Raw genomic sequence first — 22,541 nt, forward strand, 5'->3', positions numbered from 1 at the left:
TTATTGTGCTTCCCTTTACTGCACTTTGCAGATACTGCATTATTTACAAATTGAAGGTATGTGGCAACCCTGCATCAAGCATCTCTTGGCCCCATTCTTCCACCAGCATTTGCTCACTTCGTGTCTTTGTGTCACATTTTGGTAATCCTCACAGTATTTCAAACTTTTTCCTTATTATTATATTTGTTATGGTGATCTGTGGCTGTGATCTTTGATGTCACTACTGTAATTGTTTGGGGGTACCACAAGCCATGTCCATATAAAATGCTGAACTTAATAAATGTTGTGTATTCTGATTGTCCACCAACAAGCCAACCCGTCTCTCTCCCTCTCCTCGGGCCTCCCTATTCCCTGAGATACAATATTGAAATTAAGCCAATTAATTACCCTACAATGGCCTCTAAGTGTGCAAGTGAAAGGAAGACTCACACATTTTTCACGTTCAAAAGCTAGAAATGGGGCTTCCCTGGTGGCGCAGTGCTTGGGGGTCCGCCTGCCGATGCAGGGGGCACGGGTTCATGCCCCGTTTCGGGAGGATCCCGCGTGCCGCGGAGCGGCTGGGCCCGTGAGCCATGGCCGCTGAGCCTGCGCGTCCGGAGCCTGTGCTCCGCAAATGGGAGAGGCCACAACAGTGAGAGGCCCGCATAACGCAAGGAAAAAAAAAAAAAAAACTAGAAATGAGTAAGCTTAGTGAGGAAGGCATGTCAAAACCCAAGAGAGGCCAAAAGCTGGATCTCTTCTGCCAAACAGCCAAGTTGTGAATGCCAAGAAGTTGAAGAAAACTAAAAGTGCTACTCTGGTGAAGACACGAATGATAAGAAAGCAAAACAGCCTTATTGTTAAAATGGAGAAAGTTTTAGTGGCCTGGATAGAAGAGCACACCAGCCATAACATTCCCTTAAGCCAAAGCCTAACCCAGAGCAAAGCCCTTTCTTCAATACTGTAAAGGCTGAGAGAGATGAGAAATCTGCAAAAAGTTAAGTTTAAAGCTAGCAGTGCTTGGTTCATCATCTTTAAGGAGAGAAGTTATCTCCATAACATAAAAATTCAAGGTGAAGCAGCAAGTGCTGATGTAGGAGCTACAGCAAGTTATCCAGTAGATCTAGCTAAGATAATTAATGAAGTGGCTACACTAGACAACAAATTTTCAATGCAGATGAAACAGCCTTCTATTGTAGGAAGATGCCATCTAGGACTTTCACAGCAAGAGAGAAGTCAATGCTTGGCTTCAAAGGACAAGCTGACTCCCTTGTTAGGGGCCAATGTAGCTGGTGACTTGAAGTTGAAGCCAATGCTCATTTACTATTCTGAAAATCCTAGGGCCTTTAAAAATAATGCTAAATCTATTCTGTTTGTGCTCTATAAATGGAACAACAAAGCTTGGATGACAGTATGTCTGTTTACAACATTGTTTACAAAATATTTTAAGCCCACTGTTGAGACTTTCAGCTCACAAGAATGATTCCTTTCAAAATGTTACTGCTCACTGACAATTCACCTGGTCACCCAAGAGCTCTCATAGAGATGTACAATGAGATTAAGTTTGTTTTCACACCTGTTAACACAACATCCATGCTGTAGCCCATGGATCAAGAAGTTTGACTTGCAAGTCTTATTCTTTAAGAAATATATTTTTTAAAGCTATAGCTGCCATACACAGTGATTCCTCTGATGGATTTAAGCAAACTAAATTGAAAACCTTCTGGAAAGGATTCACCATTCTAGATGCCATTAAGAACATTTGTGATTCAAGGAAAGAGGTCAAATATCAACAGTAACAGGAGTCTGGAAGAAGCTGATTCTAATCCTCATATATAACTTGCGGGGCTCAAGATTTCAGTGGAGGAAGGAACTGCAGATGTGGTGGAAATAGCAAGAGAATTAGAATTAGAAGTGGAGCTTGAAGATGTGACTAAATTGCTGCAATCTCATAGTAAAATTTTAATGGATAAGGAGTTGCTTCTAATGGATGAGCAAAGAAAGTGGTTTCTTGATATAGAATCAACTCCTGGTGAAGATGCTGTGAAGTTTGTTGAGGGTAACAAAGGATTTAGAATATTACATAAACTTAGTTGATAAAGCAATGGCAAGATTTGAGAAGACTGACTCCAATTTGGAAAGAAATTCTACTGTGGGTAAAATGCTATCAAACAGCATGTGTGCTACAGAGAAATAGTTTGTGAGAGAAAGATTCAATCAGTACAGCAAACTTCACTGCTGTCTTATTTTAAGAAACTGCCACAGCCCCCCATCCTTCAGAAATCATGAGCTTGATCAGTTAGCAGCCCTCAACATTGAGAAAAGACTCTCCCCAAGCAAAAAGATGACTTGCTGAAGGTTCAGATGATGGTTAGCATGTTTTAGCAATAAAGTATTTTTAATTGTTATATACACTATTTTTTTTAGACACACTGCTATTGAACATTTAACAGACTACAGTATAGTATAAACATAACTTTTATATGTACTAGGTAACCAAAAGATTCTTGTGACTTGCTTTCTTGTGATATTTGCTTTATTGCAGGGGCCTGGAACTGAACCTGCAATATCTCTGAGGTATGCTTGTATAGGCTTTGGTAGCCAATTAAATGTGAAATTGAGGGACAGGGACAAGTTAAGGTTGACTCTAAGATTTCTACTCTAGTTGCCTAAGTGGACTGTGATATACTTTGCACTTCAGATCTTAATGGGTTCCTAAAACTTTAACACCCCCATGCTAGTTCAGAAATTCTGGTATGACTGGAATATCCCTTTCCTATCTTCACAACTGGTTCTAAGCTAACTTTCTACCTGTGATTTCTCTCAAACTATCCCCTATATATACACCTAAATTCAGTCATACCAAACTACACATGGGCCTCTATACTTAATCTCTACTTTGTTTTCAGTTATGCTGGTCCCTCTACCTCAAATGCCACACTCTTATCCTGTCATCCTTCAGAGCCCAGGTTCTATGTTCCATTATCCTATTGTTCCTAACTTTAGTTCATAAAAGTCTGAACTTTCTTCTTGACACCATTATTATTATCAAAAATGCTGACATCTGATAAACGAGTCAAGTGACAAATAACTTCAACTGTTCAAAAATACCTTTCTTTTCAATTTTCTCTTTCATCTTTTCTTCTTCTCCTCCTCCTCCTTTTATCTGCTCTTTGGCACCAGAAGATATGGCTGTTATTGGTATGGACTGTATCACATTTTCGGAAACCGCAGAATCAGCTTGCAGTGGAATACCAGATGGGAATGGTATCTGTTTTACTGAGAGAGAAAATGAAAATAATGTCGTTTATATTAAACAACAAAGAAATGGAAAATTATGAATAACAAATATGAACTCTTTTTTTTAATTGAAACAGTTGTACAGTATTATATGTTACAGGTGTACAATATAGTGATTCACAATTTTTAGACGTTATACTCCATTTATAGTTATTATAAAATATTGTCTATATTCCCCATGATGTACAATATATCCTTGTACAAACAATAGTTTGTACCTCTTAATCCCCAACTCCTATATTGCCCCTCCCCCTTCCCCTCTCCTGAGTGGTAACCACTGGTTTGTTTTCTAAATCTGTGTCAACTTCTTATTATAGTCACTAGTTTGTTATAATTTTTAGATTCCTCCTATAAGTGATACAGTATTTGCCTTTTTCTGTCTGACTTATTTCACTCAGCATAATACCCTCTGAGTCCACACATATTGCTGCAAATGGCAAAATTTCACGCTTTTTTATGGCTGAGCAGTACTCCACTGTGTTTGTATGTATATACTACATCTTCTTTATCCATTCATCTGTTGATGGACATTTAAGTTGCTTCCATATCTTGGCAATCGTAAACAATGCTGCTATGAACACTGGGGTGCATGTATCTTTTTGAATTAGTGTTTTTGGTTTTTTGGATATATAACTAGGAGTGGAACTGCTGGGTCATATGGTAGAACATGAACTCTTCTTAAAAAGGAAACTCAGTGTGTATGATTATCAAGTCTCTACTATCTGAGACTGTAGAAAGGCTGCCAAGAAATTAAGTTTATTTTAACCATAAAAGAATAAATGCATTATTCTCCTTCAATCACTCATGATTAAACTGAGAAAATTTTAGATGGCAACAATGTAAGCTAATATTTATTATAAACTTACTATGTCCCAGACACTTTTCAAAATGCTTTATCTGAATTAACTCTTGTAATTCTCATAAATACCCTAAGCAGTAAGTTTTATTCATATCCACATTTACAGATGATCAACCAGAGCCACACAGAAGTTAAGAAACTGGCCCATCACACACATAGTGAGTAAGGGAAATAAGAATTTATACCTAGGTTGTCTGTCTCCAGAGATTACACCCCCTCATGGTTTGGCAAGATGGCATGTTTTTCACTCAGGTTTTCTCTTAAATTGAACTATCAACTGAAAAGATGTTTTAGTAACAATCATCAGAAGTAATGGAGAGATAGCAGCATTATTTGCCCATAATTCTGTTTCAAAAAATATTTTAAAGAAAATTGCTCCAGCAATGTTAAAAACATACTCACTGCCTAGTGAACATGGAAGAATATAATCTTGTGAGGGATTTTGATGTGGCTTATATTCCAGCCAATATTCAAACCACTTCTCAGAGGTATTTTTAAAGTTCTTTCAAGGCTTCTTTTAGTAATATGAAGCTCCATCTACCCCTATTTTATGTTTCAACAAGACAGAATTCAGTACTTTAATTCAAACTGTTTGTTTCAGTGTTTTATTAAGATCACAGCTTAAAAGTTTAATGTTTACAGGGCAATCTTCTAGAACTGGGAGAAATGAAAAGCATTTTTACACTGCTAATATTTTAGCTGTATATTTAATTCTGCACCTGTATTCCAAATCTCCTAATCTTGGAAAACATCAACTATTTTCCAGTGAAAATAATATTCTCTCCAGTTGATAGTTTTAAGCATACATTATTGGTTTTTTCCTCTTACTTTTATTTAGCTAGGGTAGAATGCATACTACAGCATTCAGAATAACTTAGTGAGAGAATAAAGGTCAAAAGGGAGCAGTAAGACTTTCACTATACCTGGGCCTCCTTAATTCACCCAGGAAGGATTTTCTACAATATAATCAAATGTTTTTCCATGTGGTACTTTGAAATTATAATAGAACTATTCATACTATTAATGTCATTTTATAATAATGTGAATTTATCTAGAAACCTTTAAAATAATTCAATAAAGATTTTCATTTTTTTCAACCTAATTGTTGGAATGATAATTATACGCTGGCTTGGGTAACTTAAAAATAGTATTTGAGGGCTTCCCTGGTGGCGCAGGGGTTGAGAGGCCGCCTGCCGATGCAGGGGACAAAGGTTCGTGCCCCGGTCCGGGAAGATCCCACATGCCGTGGAGCAGCTGGGCCCGTGAGCCATGGCCGCTGAGCCTGCGCGTCCGTAGCCTGTGCTCCGCAACGGGAGAGGCCACAACAGTGAGAAGCCCGCGTACCGCAAAAAAAAAAAAAAAAAAGTATTTGATTTCAGGCAAATGACTACACACCTCTAAGCTTCAATGTGTAAAACAAGGATACTTGTATGTATGTAATCCTAAGGATAAAATATAAAACGTATATGAAGCACCTGGCACATAGTGCCTGGCATAAAGCAAAACTTAGTAAATGTTAACTAAATATTATTATGGCTTATTTTCAACAAGTATATAGTGACATAGTTGATGATGATCAAGGGAATAGTGATGATCAAGTTTAATAGGGAATAGTGATGATCACAGTACACAGATTAGAAGTACAGCTTTCTGAACTCCAGCTTTGACACTTTTTGCATGATCTTAGGCAAGATCATTTATTTGCATTTTCTAAGTCTATATTTTCTCTTCAATATAAGAGGATAAATGCATGAATACGTAACCAAGCATAAAACCTAACTTAATAAACAATATAATAATTATTATTATGAATAAAAACAACCTATCATTTCTATAATTAATCACCTCCATTTTGAATTTCTGCCTTAATTAGCTCTTGTTTCAATTCTTCAATTTCTTTCTTCAATTTAGCATTTTCAACTCGAAGTTTCTTCTCTTCTCTCAAAGTTGCCTGCAAAACTGGGATCAAGAACAACCAGTTAAGATACAGCTGTTTTCTAAAAGGTTTCTTGTGGATACTACTTAAAAAAAGCACAGCCACTTTAAACAAAGCTAGTAACCAAATGTTTGGCCAGTTTCTTTATATCAGTTTAGTATTTATTAAAATAACATGATATTTAAAAGAGAGAGAAAAAGGGAAAAAAAATCTGTGAAGTAATAACAACACAAAAGGTTTTGTTTATCAATCATTTTCCTAGCTTTTATAAACATTATGAACCTGGCTCAAAGTGTCAGTAGCAGGTTAACTGTAAGAAAGAGAGACAAATATTAGACATATTAAACTTTTAAAAAGTCTAAGATCTAATAATGATACCAAACAATAAAAAAAATTCTCATTTCTTCCTTTTTAGTGACTACCTTGTAAAAGGAACTGAATAATCTTTTACTCCTAATGTTGCAAAAGTTAAGCTGGTCAAACATTTAATGAATGAAATAACTTCAAAGATTTGCTCAACACATAATATGTGTGTTCGAGGACAGCAATAAGGTATACAAAAATATAAAAGAAAAACAGTGATTCTTGGTGGGGTTGGTACTGCTCCCTAGGTGGGATTTTGAAAATCTGTGGGAGTATTTTTTGTTGTCACAAACAATGGGAGTCATTACTGGCATTTGTTAGCCAGGGGTCAGGGATGCCAGATGTCCTGAAATATGCTAGATATTCCAGTAAAATGAAGAACCGTCTTACATTCTGCAGGATTTTGCAGTGACCCATTGTACATTTGTATAAGTGAAAATCCTGTTAATTATTTGAGCCTAATTACTTTTTATATATAAACATTCTTAAACATTTTCATTATACTCTGAATTTTCTAGGAATCAAGTACCATGTAAATCAAGAGTAGACTGTACTTTGTTTTTTTCAACAGCTTTACATAAAGAATCATTCATCATTTTGAGTAAATCAAAAACATGACTAAAAGCTGCTTTTGGTATCTGAGTTGTCTATACAAAGGCACACTACTGTATCAATCTGTATTACACCTGTTGCGTTTTTGGTGATACCATGTATGTGAACCATGTAGCATGTGACCCTCTCATATGTCAGGCAGTATAGTCCTGCCTAAGTATTTACTTACTGAAATACACATTTTTATTATTACTACTATTCACAAATTACTTCTTTTTTAATTCTCCTCTATATTACATATATCTCTAATCTCTTCATCTTACTAATGAAAAAAATATTAAGAATTTTTAAAAATAAGAAAAATCCTTTTAAAATTTTAAGAAAAATAACAATGTTTATAAAACTTTATAAAAATAATTAAAACAGTATTTAAAATTAAGAAAAAAATTGATAATGGGAAAAATTTTTAGAGAACGAATGTAGGATTCTATAAGTCATTCAGTTTTATATAGCAAAGAAAAGCATTTATTTCTATAAGTGATGGTAAAGATTCTGGAATTTTCATAACATTAACATTGACTATTGAGAAATAAAATATACTTAAACAAACAAAACAGAAAACAACCTAAATTTTAAAAGCAGAAATTCAGATTTGATATTTTTTGTATGCACCATAGCAATTTCCATGTAAAACTTAAGCACTGGAAAAAATGTAAAAATCATTTCAGAAAATACCCTAGCAGAGAGTAATGTGAAAGTATACATTTTCTTCTATACAAGGTTAGAGGAGATATTTGAGTTCGTATTTGACTCCACTCAATTTTCTTCATTTTTAATCTCTAATTCTCTACCAACTTATTTTAAGTATTTTCTTTTATCAGTCTTAAAATAATATGTTGTTTTCTCTAAATATCACATATTCACTATACACCAATTCCAGCTTATCTTAATCCTATATTATTTCACTCATAATTGTAGTATTAAAGGAATATAGAACTCATCATCAAGTTTGTGAAGTAATAATATGTGGTAAACATATATATATATTTTTTGCTCTGTCAATATATGAATTCATTTTAAGTTATCTCCCTAGAAAATTTAAATTTTCAAATTTCCTTACTTGCTTTCTCCTTAAGAAGAGCAACTTGCTGCTTAAGATATTCAATAATTTGATCTGCCTCGGCACCCTTCTGTTCCAGTCTCTTGAGAACGGCATCACTGGTTGCCATTTTTGCCAAGAAACGGCAGAAAACCCTAAGTGAAAAAATGAAAGTGATACATTATACTGTAGAATGAATAAATTTATTGTACAGGACACCATGAACAAGCAGTCTGAGACGAAGAACATTTTCTACTGTACCAGAATAATGTTAGAAAAATACTCTTCCTCTGAAGAGCAACAAACCAAACAAGAGGCAGAAATGTTAGTAGATTAATTCCTCATTCAGTTTGGAAAAGAAAATCAATTTTTTCCTAAAAGCATGAAAACATGCTATTTAATCATATTTTAGGTTGGAAAATTTTAAAGAAAGCTTTAAAATACTACAGAATACTATGACGTAAGATAGGAACACTAAGGGACACACTAACAACAACCTTAACTAAGGGATAACTGAGTACCACACCTGAGTTGCAAAGTAAAGACAATTGCTGAATTCCTTCTTTGTATGTTTCTTTCATATATTGGATATTTCTACTGTTTACTTAGTTATGTACAAACTTACAAGTAAGGAAAAACATGTAAACTAGAAAAGACAAATATTAAAAGAAAAAGGTCAACAAATAGGAAAACACCAATATTAAACACGTACCTACTCAGAAATAATATCAGTATATATGTACTGTATCCTTTGTAAAAAAATTGAATTCGAATTTAACTTTATAGTAATGCATAGAAATTAGAAAACATGATATCAATGAGCAGAAAAATGCATATATAAGCAAAATTCTGAGATTAATTCATCATGTTAAAATTCTAACTGCCAAATGTTAAGACAAATAGTCACACTCAGAAAAGACAGTTAATCATTAACAATACTGTGAACTGCTCGTTGTCCCTAATTTAACATCAATTTATAATTCAAAGTATGCCACAAGCATTGCTGAAGTAATTCTAATTTTAAATAAATGATGCACACTCAATAAACAGTGAAATTTTTTTGATTAAAAAATGGCTAGTAGTGGACAAGATTGCTTTAAATTTCAAATTATTAGGCAATAACCATCCTATGTAAAGAATATTCTAAGATGTTTACTCTTTTTATAAAAAGAAAACCAACCCCAAAACCCTTTATGCTAAAGTTGACAATATATGATATGGAAGCAATTTTAAAAACCCTATAAAAATAAAGTTGCTAGTAATGAAGAAAATATAAATGGGGGGGGTGGTTAACCTGGAACAGTCACAGTAAACTCCTCATGGACTATTATTTAATAGTTTAGAAAATGCAAAGGAAAAATGTTACAAAAATGAAAATGAATATATAATCTTTTAAATTCTGCCAATTTTTACCAAAAGTGAATACAGAATACACTGTTGCTCCTCAAATGTCTGCAAAGCCAGAATCTTAGATAAAACAATGTTAGTAACAGAGAAATATTAGTGGAAAACACATCCACATATGTAAGCCATGAAGTCTTAAAATAGAGAATAGAGAAGGATCGTACACAACCATTTTTAGTTTTTTAAGGAACCACCATATTGTTCTCCATAGGGGCTGTATCAATTTACATTCCCACCAAAAGTGCAAGAGGGTTCCCTTTTCTCCACACCCTCTCCAGCATTTGTTGTTTGTAGATTTTCTGATGATGCCCATTCTAACTGGTGTGAGGTGATACCTCATTGTAGTTTTGATTTGCATTTCTCTAATAATTAGTGATGTTGAGCATCTTTTCATGTGCTTCTTGGCCATCTGAATGTCTTCTTTGGAGATATGCCTATTTAGGTCTTCTGCCCATTTTCTGATTGAGTTCTTTGTTTTTTTAATATTGAGCTGCATGAGCTGTTTATATATTTTGGATATTAATCGTTTGTCCGTTGATTCGTTTGCAAATATTTTCTCCCATTCTGTGGGTTGTCTTTTCATCTTGTTTATGGTTTCCTTTGCTGTGCAAAAGCTTTTAAGTTTCATTAGATCCCATTTGTTTATTTTTGTTTTTATTTCCATTACTCTAGGAGGTGGATCAAAAAAGATCTTGCTGTGATTCATGTCAAAAAGTGTTCTTCCTATGTTTTCCTCTAAGAGTTTTATAGTGTCCGGGCTTACATTTAGGTTTCGAATCCATTTTGAGTTTATTTTTGTGTATGATGTTAGGGAGGGCTCTAATTTCATTCTTTTACATGTAGCTGTCCAGTTTTCCCAGCACCACTTATTGAAGAGACTGTCTCTTCTCCATTGTATATCCTTGCCTCCTTTGTCATAGATTAGCTGACCATAGGTGCGAGGGTTTATCTCTAGGCTTTCTATCTTGTTCCATTGATCTATGTTTCTGTTTTTGTGCCAGTACCATACTGTCTTGATTACTGTAGCTTTGTAGTATAGTCTGAAGTCAGGGAGTCTGATTCTGCCAGCTCCGTTTTTTTCCCCCAAGACTGCTTTGGCTATTCGGTGTCTTTTGTGTCTCCATACAAATTTTAAGATTTCTTGTTCTAGTTCCATAAAAAATGCCATTGGTAATTTGATAGGGATTGCATTGAATCTGTAGATTGCTTTGGGTAGTATAGTCATTTTCACAATATTGATTCTTCCAATCCAAGAACATGGTATATCTCTCCATCTGCTGGTATCATCTTTAATTTCTTTCATCAGTGTCTTATAGTTTTCTCCATACAGGTCTTTTGTCTCCCCAGGTAGGTTTATTCCTAGATATTTTATTCTTTTTGTTGCAATGGTAAATGGAAGTGTTTCCTTAATTTCTCATTCAGATATTTCATCATTAGTGTAGAGGAATGCAAGGGATTACTGTGCATTAATTTTGTATCCTGCAACTTTACCAAATTCATTGATTAGCTCTAGTAGTTTTCTGGTGGCATCCTTAGGATTCTCTATGTATGGTATCATGTCATCTGCAAACAGTGACAGTTTTACTTCTTTTCCAGTTTGTATTACTTTTATCTTTTTCTTCTCTGATTGCCATGGATAGGACTTCCAAAACTATGTTGAATAATAGTGGTGAGAGTGGACATCCTTGTCTTGTTCCTGATCTTAGAGGAAATGCTTTCAGTTTTTCACCATTGAGAATGATGTTTGCTGTGGGTTTGTCATATGTGGCCTTTATTATGTGGAGGTAGGTTCCCTGTATGCCCACCTTCTGGAGAGTTTTTATCATACATCGGTGTTGAATTTTGTCAAAAGCTTTTTCTACATCTATTGAGATGATCATATGGTTTTTATTCTTCAATTTGTTAATATGGTGTATCACACTGATTGATTTACATATTATGAAGAATCCTTGCATCCCTGGGATAAATCCCACTTGACCATGGTGTATGATCCTTTTAATGTGTTGTTGGATTCTGTTTGTTAGTATTTTGTTGAGAATTTTTGCATTTATATTCATCAGTGATATTGGTGTATAATTTTTGTTTGTGTAGTATCTTTGTCTGGTTTTGGTATCAGGGTGATGGTGGCCTTTTAGAATGAGTTTGGGAATGTTCCTTCCTCTGCAATTTTTGGAAGAGTTTGAGGATTGGTGTTAGCTCTTCTTTAAATGTTTGATAGAATTCACCTGTGAAGCCATCTGGTCCTGGACTTTTGTTTGTTAGAAGATTTTTAATCAGTTTCAACTTCATTACTTGTGATTGGTCTGTTCATATTTTCTATTACTTCCTGGTTCAGTCTTGAAAGGTTACACCTTTCTAAGAATTTGTCCATTTCTTCCAGGTTGTCCATTTTATTGGCATAATGTTGCTTGTAGTAGTCTCTTAGGATGCTTTGTATTTCTGCGGTGTCTGTTGTAACTTCTCCTGTTTCATTTCTAATTTTATTGATTTAAGTCCTCTCCTTCTTTTTCTTGATGAGTGTGGCTAATGGTTTATCAATTTTATTATCTCAAACAACCAGCTTTTAGTTTTACTGATCTTTGCCACTTTTTACCTTGTTTCTATTGCATTTATTTCTGCTCTGATCTTTATGATTTTTTTCTTCTGCTAAACTTGGGTTTTGCTTGCTCTTCCTTCTCTAGTTCCTTTAGGTGTAAGGTTAGATTGTTTATTTGAGATATTTCTTGTTTCTTGAGGTAGGCTTGTATAGCTATAAACTTCCCTCTTAGAACTGCTTTTGCTGCATCCATAGGTTTTGGATCATCGTGTGTTCAATGTTATTTGTCTCTAGGTATTTTTTGATTTCCTCTTTGATTTCTTCAGTGATCTCTTGGTTATTTAGTAATGTATTGTTTAGCCTCCATGTGTTTGTGTTTTTTACATTGTTTCCCCTGTAATTCATTTCTAATCTCATAGCGTTGTGGTCAGAAAAGATGCTTGATATGATTTCAATTTTCTTAAATTTACTGTGGCTTGAGTTGTGATCCAAGATGTGATCTATCTATACTGTTCCATATGCACTTAAGAAGAAAGTGTTATCTGCTGTTTTTGGATGGAATGTCCTATAAATATCAATTAGGTCTATCTTGTCTATTGTGTCATTTAAAGCTTCTGTTTCATTTATTTTCATTTTGGGTGTTGTGTCCATTGCTGTAAGTGAGGTGTTAACGTCCCCCACTATTACTGTGTTACTGTCGATTTCCTCTTTTATAGCTGTTAGCAGTTGCCTTTTGTATTGAGCTGCTCCTATATATAGGTGCTTATATAATTGTTATATCTTCTTGGATTGATCCCTTGATCATTATGTAGTGTCCTTCCTTGTCTTTTGTAACATTGTTTATTTTAAAGTCTATTTTTTCTGATAAGAGTATAGCTACTCCAGCTTTCTTCTGATTTCCCTTTGCATGGAATATCTTTTTCCATCCCCTCACTTTCAGTCAGTATGTGTCCCTAGGTCTGAAGTGGGTCCTTTGTAGACAGCATATAGATGGGTCTTGTTTTTGTATCCATTCATCCAGTCTTTGCCTTTTGGTTGGGGCATTTAATCCATTTACATTCAAGGTTATTATCGATATGTATGCTCCTATTACCATTTTCTTAATTGTTTTGGGTTTGTTTTTGCAGGTCTTTTTCTTGTGTTTCCCGCTGAGAGAAGTTTCTTAGCATTTGCTGTAAAGCTGGTTTGGTGGTGTGGAATTCTCTTAGCTTTTGCTTGTCTGAAAAGCTTTTGACTTCTCCATCGAATGTGAATGGGATCCTTGCAGGGTAGACTAATCTTGGTTGTAGGTTTTTCTCTTTCATCACTTTAAGTACATCCTGCCAGTCCCTTTTGGCCTGCAGTTTCTGCTGAAAAATGAGCTGATAACCTTACAGGGATTCCTTCGTATGTTATTTTTTGTTTTTCCCTTGCTGCTTTTAATATTTTTTCTTTGAATTTAATTTTTGTTAGTTTGTTAGTTTGATTAATATGTGTCTTGGTGTTTTTTTCCTAGGGTTTATCCTGTATGGGACTCTCTGTGCCTCCTGGAATTGGGTGACTATTTCCTTTCCCATCTTAGGGAAGTTTTCAACTATAATCTCTTCAAATATTACACCCTTTTTCTCTTCTTCTTCTGGGACCCCTATAATTTGAATGTGGTGCTGTCCCAGAGATCTCTGAGATTGTCTTCAATTCTTTTCATTCTTTTTTCTTTATTCTGCCCCTCAGCAGTTATTTCCACCATTTTGTCTTCCAGCTCATTTATTCGTTATTCTGCCTCAGTTATTCTGATATTGATTCCTTCTAGTGTATTTTTCATTTCAGTTATTGTGTTCTTTCTGTTTGCTCTTTAGTTGTTCTAGATATTTGTTAAACATTTCTTGTGTTTTCTCAGTCCATGCCTCCATTCTATTTCCAAGATTCTGGATCTTCTTTACTATTATTACTCTGAATTCTTTTCCAGGTAGATTGTCTGTTTCCTCTTCATTTATTTGGTCTTCTGTAGGTTTTTACCTTGCTCCTTCATCTGTGACATATTTTTTGTCATCTCATCTTTTTTGTTGTTGTTTAATAAGTGGGATTATGTTTCTGTCTTACTGGTTGTTTGCCCTGAGACTTTTAATAGTGGGGTTTTTAGGCTATTGGGCAGAGCTGGGTCTTGGTGCTGAGATGAGGAATTCTGTGAGACCTCACTCCGACGAATATTCCCTGGGGTCTGAGGTTCTCTGTTAGTCCAGTGGTTTGGACTCGGAGCTCCCACCTCAGGAGCCTGAGCCCAACCCCGGGCTCATGAACCAAGATCCTGCAAGCTGCCTGGTGTGGCAGAAAAAAAGAAACAAAAAACACAACAATAACAAAGTAAAAAATAAAATTAGACTAGGAAACTAACAGATATGTTAGGAAGAATATAAAAAAAAATGTAGATGAATCAAGAACTGGAAGGTATATCAGTATCACAATACTAAAAAAGAGTAGGGAAAAGAAAAAAAAGCAATACAGGGGGCAAAGACCTTGGCTGTGGATGGTGGGGCCTATGCAAGGGTGAGGTTTGGGTGGTAGGTGGGGCCAATTCTCAGGACCCACAGGGCTGGAAAAGGCTCTGGGGGCTGGGGGGGGGGGTTGGGCTTAGGCTCAAGGAACAGAAGGGGCCCAGATGTGCCCCCCGACCCCTGGTCTCAAGAGGGCAGGGGACCTCACCTCAGAGCCCAGCAGGCTTCCTGGGCTCGAGTGAGTGGGGACAGTGCCCTCCTCTCCTCTCCTGCTCCTCCAGTCTGGGAGGGCCCCTCCCACCTGCCTCTCCTGTTCTCCCCTAGGCCTCCTTCCTATGCCCCCAAGGACCCACATGACCTGGAGGGGGCTTTGGAGGGCAGGGGATCACCCTGGGAGCTCAGCAGGCTCCCCAGGCTCAAGTGGGCAGGGCAATCGCCCTCTACTCTCCCACTCGTCCTGGATGGCCCCTCCTGCCTGCCTCTCCTGATCTCCCTAGCCTCCCTCCTGTGCCCCCAAGGACCCACGTGGCCTGGATGGGGGTTTGGAGGGCAGGGGCTGGCCTGGGAGCTCAGCAGGCTCCCCATGTCAGAGTGGATGGGGCAATCGCCCTCCACTCCTCCCGGAGGGCCCCTCCCACCTGCCTCTCCTGATCTCTCCGGCCTCAGGGGCGCCGATTCTGTCTGGCCTCCAGTTTTCCTCCCCTCTCAGTCCCCCTACATCCTACTGGTTCACTTTGGGGCTCCTCCCATCTTCTTGGGCATCAGAGGTCCCCACCAGTGGCTGGCAGGCACCCTAGTTGTAGGGAGACGCTAACTCCGTGTCTTCCCACACAGCTATCTTGACTCTGCCTCTGGATTAATTTCTAATCAGGTCTATGTGTTGACAAAACTGTTCTCAAATATTAAGAACTATTTATTGATTTTAGAATTAGAAGCTCTGGAAACAGGTTTTCTAGTACTTGTTGATTAACTGTCATTTAAACTTTTCAAAAATCTAAGTAGGATGCATAAGTTTATGTCAATGTTTTCTAGTAGTATGCAGATAATGATTGCTACCACAGGTAGGAGAGCATAGTTTTTTTTAAAAAAAGCATTTACAGCCAACGAATCTTGGTTGGATCACATAATACCAGCTGTGTGACAAACTTGGTAAAGGTACTTAACTTCTCTATGCTTCATGTTCTTAATTTATAAAATGAGGATACTTTCACCTGATTTCACCTACTTCCTTAGCATCTCCTTTTTCTTGTCCCTTTAATGCTGATGTTCTCAAGGGTTTGATCCTGAACTCTAGTCTCTTCTAGGGATTATAAATGGTCACCAAACAGATCAGTATTTGAAACAACTGAATGTGAATGCCTTTAAGCAAGGCAAAACAGACTTCACCTGCCATTCCCTGTTTGCCATTTATGTTACTTGCCAGGTCCCTGTAACTAACACATTCATGACCCAAATTTTATTTATGGTCCCTGATTTTGAGCATGTGCCAGATTTATAGTAGGAAGCAAGATTAAACATGTTTCTTGTACTCACTACACTTCAGACAAATGGGAGACACACAGAAAACTGGAGAAAAATTTTTAAAAGAGGTTATGTTTAGGGCAACACTGTTAGCTTAACAACATCATTGCTTAAAGCTCAGACAAATGTTTTGCCATTCAACCCAGCGCTCATTTCACTACTCTGTGCCAACTGCTCCAGTGATTTTCAATTTTACATTGAGTACCTGCTGGATTTCAAAACTTCAGAAGTTTCCTTAGTCTCCTCCAAACTTTTTTTTTTTTTTTGGAGGGGGGTTATGCAGGCCTCTCACTGTTGTGGCCTCTCCCATTGCGGAGCACAGGCTCCAGATGCGCAGGCTCAGCGGCCATGGCTCACGGGACCAGCCGCTTCGTGGCATGTGGGATCTTCCTGGACCAGGGCACGAACCCGTGTCCCCTGCATCGGCAGGCAGACTCTCAACCACTGTGCCACTAGGGAACACTGTCCTCCGAACTTTTAATATGCTAACACGTAAAGGGTTTCTCACAGATGATAAAGTTAATAATAATAGGTAACATTTGAAGAGCATTTATTGTGAGCTAGCTGAATGCTTTACACAGATCATCTACAAATACGGTAATTATCTCCATTATACAGAGAAGAAAACTTGACTTAAAATTAATTTGTCAATTAATGTTGCTAGTTAGTAAATGATTGAAACTTAGGTCTGTCTGATTCTGGAGTTATTTCTTTTAATGCCCAAGCTATAATTTCTGTAAAGGATATACTTATGAAGCATTTCCCAAAGTATTTAGCCATGGAATACGAAGCAAGGAACGCCTAATTAACATTTATTTGAACCAGTATTTTTCTAAAACAGTTTGGGAATGCTGGCTTAGTCTGCACCAAAATTTAAAAAAAAAAAATTATGTGATTAAAATAGATATAATACTTAACTGCATGCACAGTAATTACAAATCTAAAACATTGACAGGAAAACAGTGCACTGAGTATCTTAACTGTATTTGGATAGTAAGAGTCAAGACTTTTTTTTCTTTTTCCTACACTAAATTTAAAAAAATAAACATTTTTTATGATAAAAAGCTTTTGAAAAGTATTATCTAAATTATTCTGCCCTTTCACATTAATTCTGTTCTTCTCAACATAATCACCATATTTCATCTAACCTAAAAAGCTACTACTGTAAGATGCCACTAATCATAAAATCAGGTGAAGCTGGTTTTAGCAAATACATGAATTTAGACTACATCTGAATCATTAAAACACACACATAAAAGATTACTTCAGAGATTCCTATCATTTCTAAATGACTTCCCTTTACCTCAGCAATCTCTACAGTAGTCTTCCCCACTGATTTTGAAATTGCCAGTACTTTTTAAAAATTAACAAATCCCCTACCCTGGGCTCTCAATGTTAGGAACCAAACATAAACTATTGCTTTGAAATGGAAGTTTTTAGTGCAGACTTTCATTTTTACTTTATAGTATAGAGAACTCCACAAAAATTTGGAAGTGATTCTCTTTCTCAAAATATCTGATTTCACTGTTTCAGAATTGCAATTAGGTAAAAATTTATATTCTCCTTAGACACTCTAAGTATTGTATTTCATCATATATAAGATAACATCAATTGTAAAATGACTCCAATCATAAGATGCTGCATTATTTTGGGTACCATTAAGGAAAAAAAACATGGCTGATTTAACTGACCTAATGTTCTCTTACACTTAGTCACATCCTGTATTATGTATTGAAATACCTGTTTTGAATTTAGCCCTATTTTTATCTTATATCACTCTTGTGTTTCCATGAATTTCTTTTTTGAAAACTGAAGTATAGTTAATTTACAATGTTGTGTTAGTTTCAAGTATATAGCAAAGTGATTGTTTTATATATATATTTCCTTTTTCAGAGTCTTTACAGTACAGGTTATTACAAGACACTGAGTATATTTCCCTGTGCTATATAGTAGGTCCTTATTTACATATTTTATATATAGTAGTGTATATATGTTAATCCCAACTTCTAATTTATTTCTTCCATGTATTTTTGCAAACACAGTAACTTTTTATTTAAGTGCTAAATGATCTTTTAAAGGCTACTTAAGAGATTAAACTCAACAACTATGTACCAACAGTACACACAACTCAACTGAACTAGTGACAATATTATCAGTTATAACCAAGTTTGCATAAGTTGGGCAGTGATGATGTCACAGCTGCTATTTAGTCTATAATGAGTTTAAAACTTTGAATACCCCACTATTTCAGAGCTATAAATATGAGAAAAATATGCCTCTCAGAACTAGTGAACTACAGTAATTTTAATCACTTTTTTCTCTCTTCTACCACCACCCCTATTCTTACCTTCCAAACTTCTTTCCTCTATTGGTTTCATAATCTAATCGCCAAGCTACCCCACTCTAAGAACACCTTTATCACAGTTCTACACAATGCAGCTCTAGGTTAAAACTCCTGCTAGGATTTAAAACATGTCAAAAGTCAGAATTTTTAAACAGGTAAATTAAAAAATTAAATATTTTGAGAAATATTTGTCAAAACACAGAAAGATCTAAAACTATGCTTTTTGTGAAAGTTCATTTTATTCTTTTTGTTTTTCTTCTAAGCATGTGATCAGGGAATGAATTCAAATACCAGCTCTGCCACTCATTAGCTGTGTGACTCTTTTTTTTTATTATTGAAGTATAGTTAATTTACAATGTTGTGTTAGTTTCAGGTGTGCAGCAAAGTAATTCAGATATACATACTTTTCCAGATTCTTTTCCCATACAGGTTGTTACAAAATATTGAGTATAGTTCCCCATGCTATACAGTAGGTCCTTGTTATTTATCTGTTTTATATATAGTAGTGTGTATAAGTTACTCCCAAATTCCTAATTTACCCCCCCACACACTTTTCCTTTGGTAACCATAAGTTTGTTTTCTATGTCTGTGAGTCTGTTTCTGTTTTGTAAATAAGTTCATTTTTAGATTCCACATATAAGTGATATCATATACTTGTCTTTCTCTTTCTGACTTCATTTCATATGATAATCTCTAGGTCCATCCATGTTACTACAAATGGCATGATTTCATTCTTCTTATGGCTGAGTAATATTCCAGTGTGTGTGTGTGTGTGTGTGTGTGTGTGTGTGTGTGTGTGTGTGTGTATACACCACATTTTCTCTATCCATTCATCTCTTGATGGATATTTAAGTTGCTTCCATGTCTTGCCTATTGTAAATAACGCTTCAGTGAACACTGGGGTGCATGTATCTTTTTGAATTATAGCTTTCTCCACATATATTCCCAGAAGTAGGACGGCAGGATCATACTGTAGCTCTATTTTTAGCTTTTTAAGGAACCTCCATACTGTTCTCCATAGCGGCTGTACCAATTTACATTCCCACCAACAGTGCAAGAGGGTTCCCTTTCCTCCACACCCTCTCCAGCATTTATTATTTGTAGACTTTTTGATGATGGCCATTCAGACTAGTGTGAGGTGATACCTCACTGTAGTTTTGATTTGCATTTCTCTAATAATGAGTGACACTGAGCATCTTTTCATGTGTCTCTCAGCCATCTGCATGTCTTCTTTGGAGAAATGTCTATTTAGATTTCTGCCCATTTTTTGATTGCGTTGCAAATGAACACTACAATAGTCCAGTTAACATCCTTTACCATACATAGGTACAATTTTTTTCTTGTGATGAGAACCATCAAGATCCAGTCTCCTAGCTATTTTCTAATATGCAAAACAGTATTATTAACTATAGTCACCATGCTGTACATTACATCCCCATGACTTATTCATTTTATAACTGGAAATTTGTATTTATGCTTGATTGTTTTTCTCTACTCACCAGAGAGCCTGCTTCCCGTTTACTAATGAGGACACTGGGGATCCTGGAGGGCTAAAGGGATGGCTATGAGGGTATGGCTAAGAGAAGACAGTCCATGTGTTTCAGATACTATGGCCATTAACACAGAAAACCTTTTTGTCCAGTGACATATGCATAAAATTTTAAAAGGGGTATGTCTAGGTCTCCCATGGCCCACTTACCAAACAAGGTCATCTTTTAGCGGGCTCAGATTTTCCCCAATAGGATTTAACCAAACCTTTCCACTCACAGATGTACTCACCACTATCTTTCTTCCATTGCTTAACCAAGAACACAGTTAATAACAGTAGCCACTATTTTAATGGGCCTGGCACATTACATACATTGTCATTTAATCTTTACAACCTTGTGAGACAATAAGGTTATAGATAAACTCAGAGAAATTACATGACTTGTCTAAATCCATTCAAATATTAAATGGTAAAGCCATGATTTTAACTTGTGTTTGTTACTCCTAACCTGACACTACAAGTCATTTTAAAAGCGTTTCCAAAACCTAATTAAAGAAAATTAACTGATCATCCATTAAAATTCTTGCATACCTAAATTAAGAGCACTAAGAATCTGACTGGTCATTTCTTACCACCCCTAGTCAAGCCACTATCATATCTCCTCTGGATTTATGTAAAAGCCTCCGAACTGGTGTTTCTTCCACCTTATTCCCTCCAGTCTATTCTTGAGAGCAGCCAGAAAGATTCTTTTAAAAAAGAAGTCAGTATTCCACTGCTCAAAACCCTCCAATGGGTTAGACGTCCTCAAGATCCTTCATGACCTGTTCCGGATCTCTGATTTTTTCTCCAGCTTTAGTTGCTTCACTCAACTCTGACCTACAGGCTTCCTTGCTGTTCAGGAGAGTTCCTGCCTGATGGCTTTTGCAATGTCTGGTCCGTCTGCCTGACTGCACCTCGCCAAAACAGCCTAACGATTAACTCTCTTGCTTCTGTCCGCTCTTTACTGAAGAGTGATCTTTTCAGTGAGACCTTCCCTGGCCATACTAAAATTTCAACCTACGTCCCCCTTCCCGGCTTTACTATTTTTGTTTTCAGCAGTCATTACGACCTAAGATACGGTATGTTTTTCTTAACTTTGTTCAGTATGTATATTCAATAAAATGTGAACTACAGGGAGCCAAGAATTTTTGTCTGTTTTGTTCATTGCTTTTTACCGATGCCTAAAACAGTGTTTGGAACATGGTGGGCGCTGAATAACTACTTGCGGAATAAACGAATTCCTGTCACCGCCTCCTGGTTCTCTCACACACGCAAAAATAAACATGTTTGTGCATATATCTTTTCCAGTAACATCCTTCCCCTCGGCCCCGCATCCCATTTCTCAAACTTAGCTCCTTCACAAGGTCCCAAGCTGTTCCCTACTTCCTCATGCCAAGATTGGCGTTGCTGTGGGCTGACTTCCCCGCCGTTCAGGTCCTATTATCCGAAGACCACTAAGGGACAGGGGACTCTTATGTTCGCAATCCCCGTACCCCGGGACCCTCTGCGGACGACACTCACATGTATCGGTGAACAGGCAGAACCTCGGCCGTCTCGGCCCGGAGCCGGTAAGGACAGCCTCCCGCTCACGAAGGCAGCGAGAAAGGACCCAATGAGGTGTCCTCACTAAACGCCTGAGCGGTCCACAGATTCTTCTTCAAATTCAGTGGCCCCCTTCCCGTGCGCAGCCACACCATACTCCCCGTCGTCCATTCCTTCAGCCAATAACGCCAACCATTCCGCACCTCTTCCTCGGTCTTTATATTTTGTCGCCAGGTTGGGCGAGGGGCAAGACGCCGAATGTCGGGGTCTTTCTTTAGAGTTCCGTCGCGGACGCTGTGAGGTCAGAGGAAAAGGCCGAGCTGAGGGTGGTGTTGGGGAGAGCTGGGAGCTGTCAGCGGCAAGCGCGGGAGTCGTTCTCCTGGCCGGAGGCGAGGCAGGCAACTCCGGCTGACTTAAGCTGGCGGGCAAAGGGCAATCTCTGAGCTCCCGGCGCTCAAGGAGCAGCCACTTTTGTAGAAGCACCTGAAATGCAGGGTCTGGTGCACTAAGCAATAGCGGCAACACCAGCTCCATCGACAGCTCTGGGGCCCTGTGTAGGAGCTCCATCCCCTTGTCTTTGTGTCCGCCTGCGTCCCCAGACCCAGAGGCAGGTATTTGGGTTTCCCAGTTTTCTGTGTCGTAGTGGTCGGGGCTGGTGGGAGGTAGAGGAAGGTCAGGTGCAGCGAGCGGCCTCGCATTTTCTCCGTGAGTGATAGAGACCACCGGTGCAGCTGCTGGCTGCTGAGTACCGTCTCCATCCCTACCTACAGCCCGCCTTCCCCCTACACACCTGAGTCCTTTGAGGACTGCAGGCGGCTCTTCGAAAGGATCTTCCACCTGACTGTTTCAGAGAATTTGGAATCGGCTCTCCCGTTGCTCAACATAGATTAGAACTCTTGCTTTGGTTTGTTTCTTGTTTTCAAAGGTTTAGTAAGTTGTCGAGATGTGGCATTCCCTTGTGCAGTGGAAAAATGTGAACGAGTGGAAGTTTCTTTAGAATTGTTAGTGGTTGCTTTTCAAGGCCTCTTATCCCTGTTTTTATTTGGGACAGAAAGACAACTTTTTGCGGGAAAGTACATAAAATAAATGAAACCCACTGAAGAAATG

At 37.3% G+C, this 22,541-nt stretch overlaps 2 protein-coding genes across 2 annotated transcripts in view; one reads left to right on the forward strand and one right to left on the reverse strand.

Annotated features, from left to right (window-relative positions):
• AIMP1 (aminoacyl tRNA synthetase complex interacting multifunctional protein 1) overlaps nucleotides 1–21,460 on the reverse strand; it is a 38,512-nt gene extending 17,052 nt beyond the window's left edge. The window contains exons 1-4 of the mRNA XM_007452153.1: nucleotides 21,414–21,460; nucleotides 8,110–8,243; nucleotides 5,984–6,097; nucleotides 3,091–3,258 (exon numbers count right to left, since the gene is read on the reverse strand). Of these exons, the coding sequence (XP_007452215.1) occupies nucleotides 3,091–3,258; nucleotides 5,984–6,097; nucleotides 8,110–8,243; nucleotides 21,414–21,415 (418 nt within the window). The 5' untranslated portion in view covers nucleotides 21,416–21,460. The remainder of the gene's footprint in view (nucleotides 1–3,090; nucleotides 3,259–5,983; nucleotides 6,098–8,109; nucleotides 8,244–21,413) is intronic.
• A 250-nt stretch (nucleotides 21,461–21,710) lies between these two features.
• TBCK (TBC1 domain containing kinase) overlaps nucleotides 21,711–22,541 on the forward strand; it is a 236,479-nt gene continuing 235,648 nt past the window's right edge. Inside the window, exon 1 of the mRNA XM_007452155.1 lies at nucleotides 21,711–22,041. The gene's annotated coding sequence lies outside the window, so the exon portion shown is untranslated. The remainder of the gene's footprint in view (nucleotides 22,042–22,541) is intronic.

The sequence above is a fragment of the Lipotes vexillifer genome, unplaced genomic scaffold, assembly GCF_000442215.2.
Source record: "Lipotes vexillifer unplaced genomic scaffold, Lipotes_vexillifer_v1.1 scaffold22, whole genome shotgun sequence".
Taxonomy (NCBI): domain Eukaryota; kingdom Metazoa; phylum Chordata; class Mammalia; order Artiodactyla; family Lipotidae; genus Lipotes; species Lipotes vexillifer.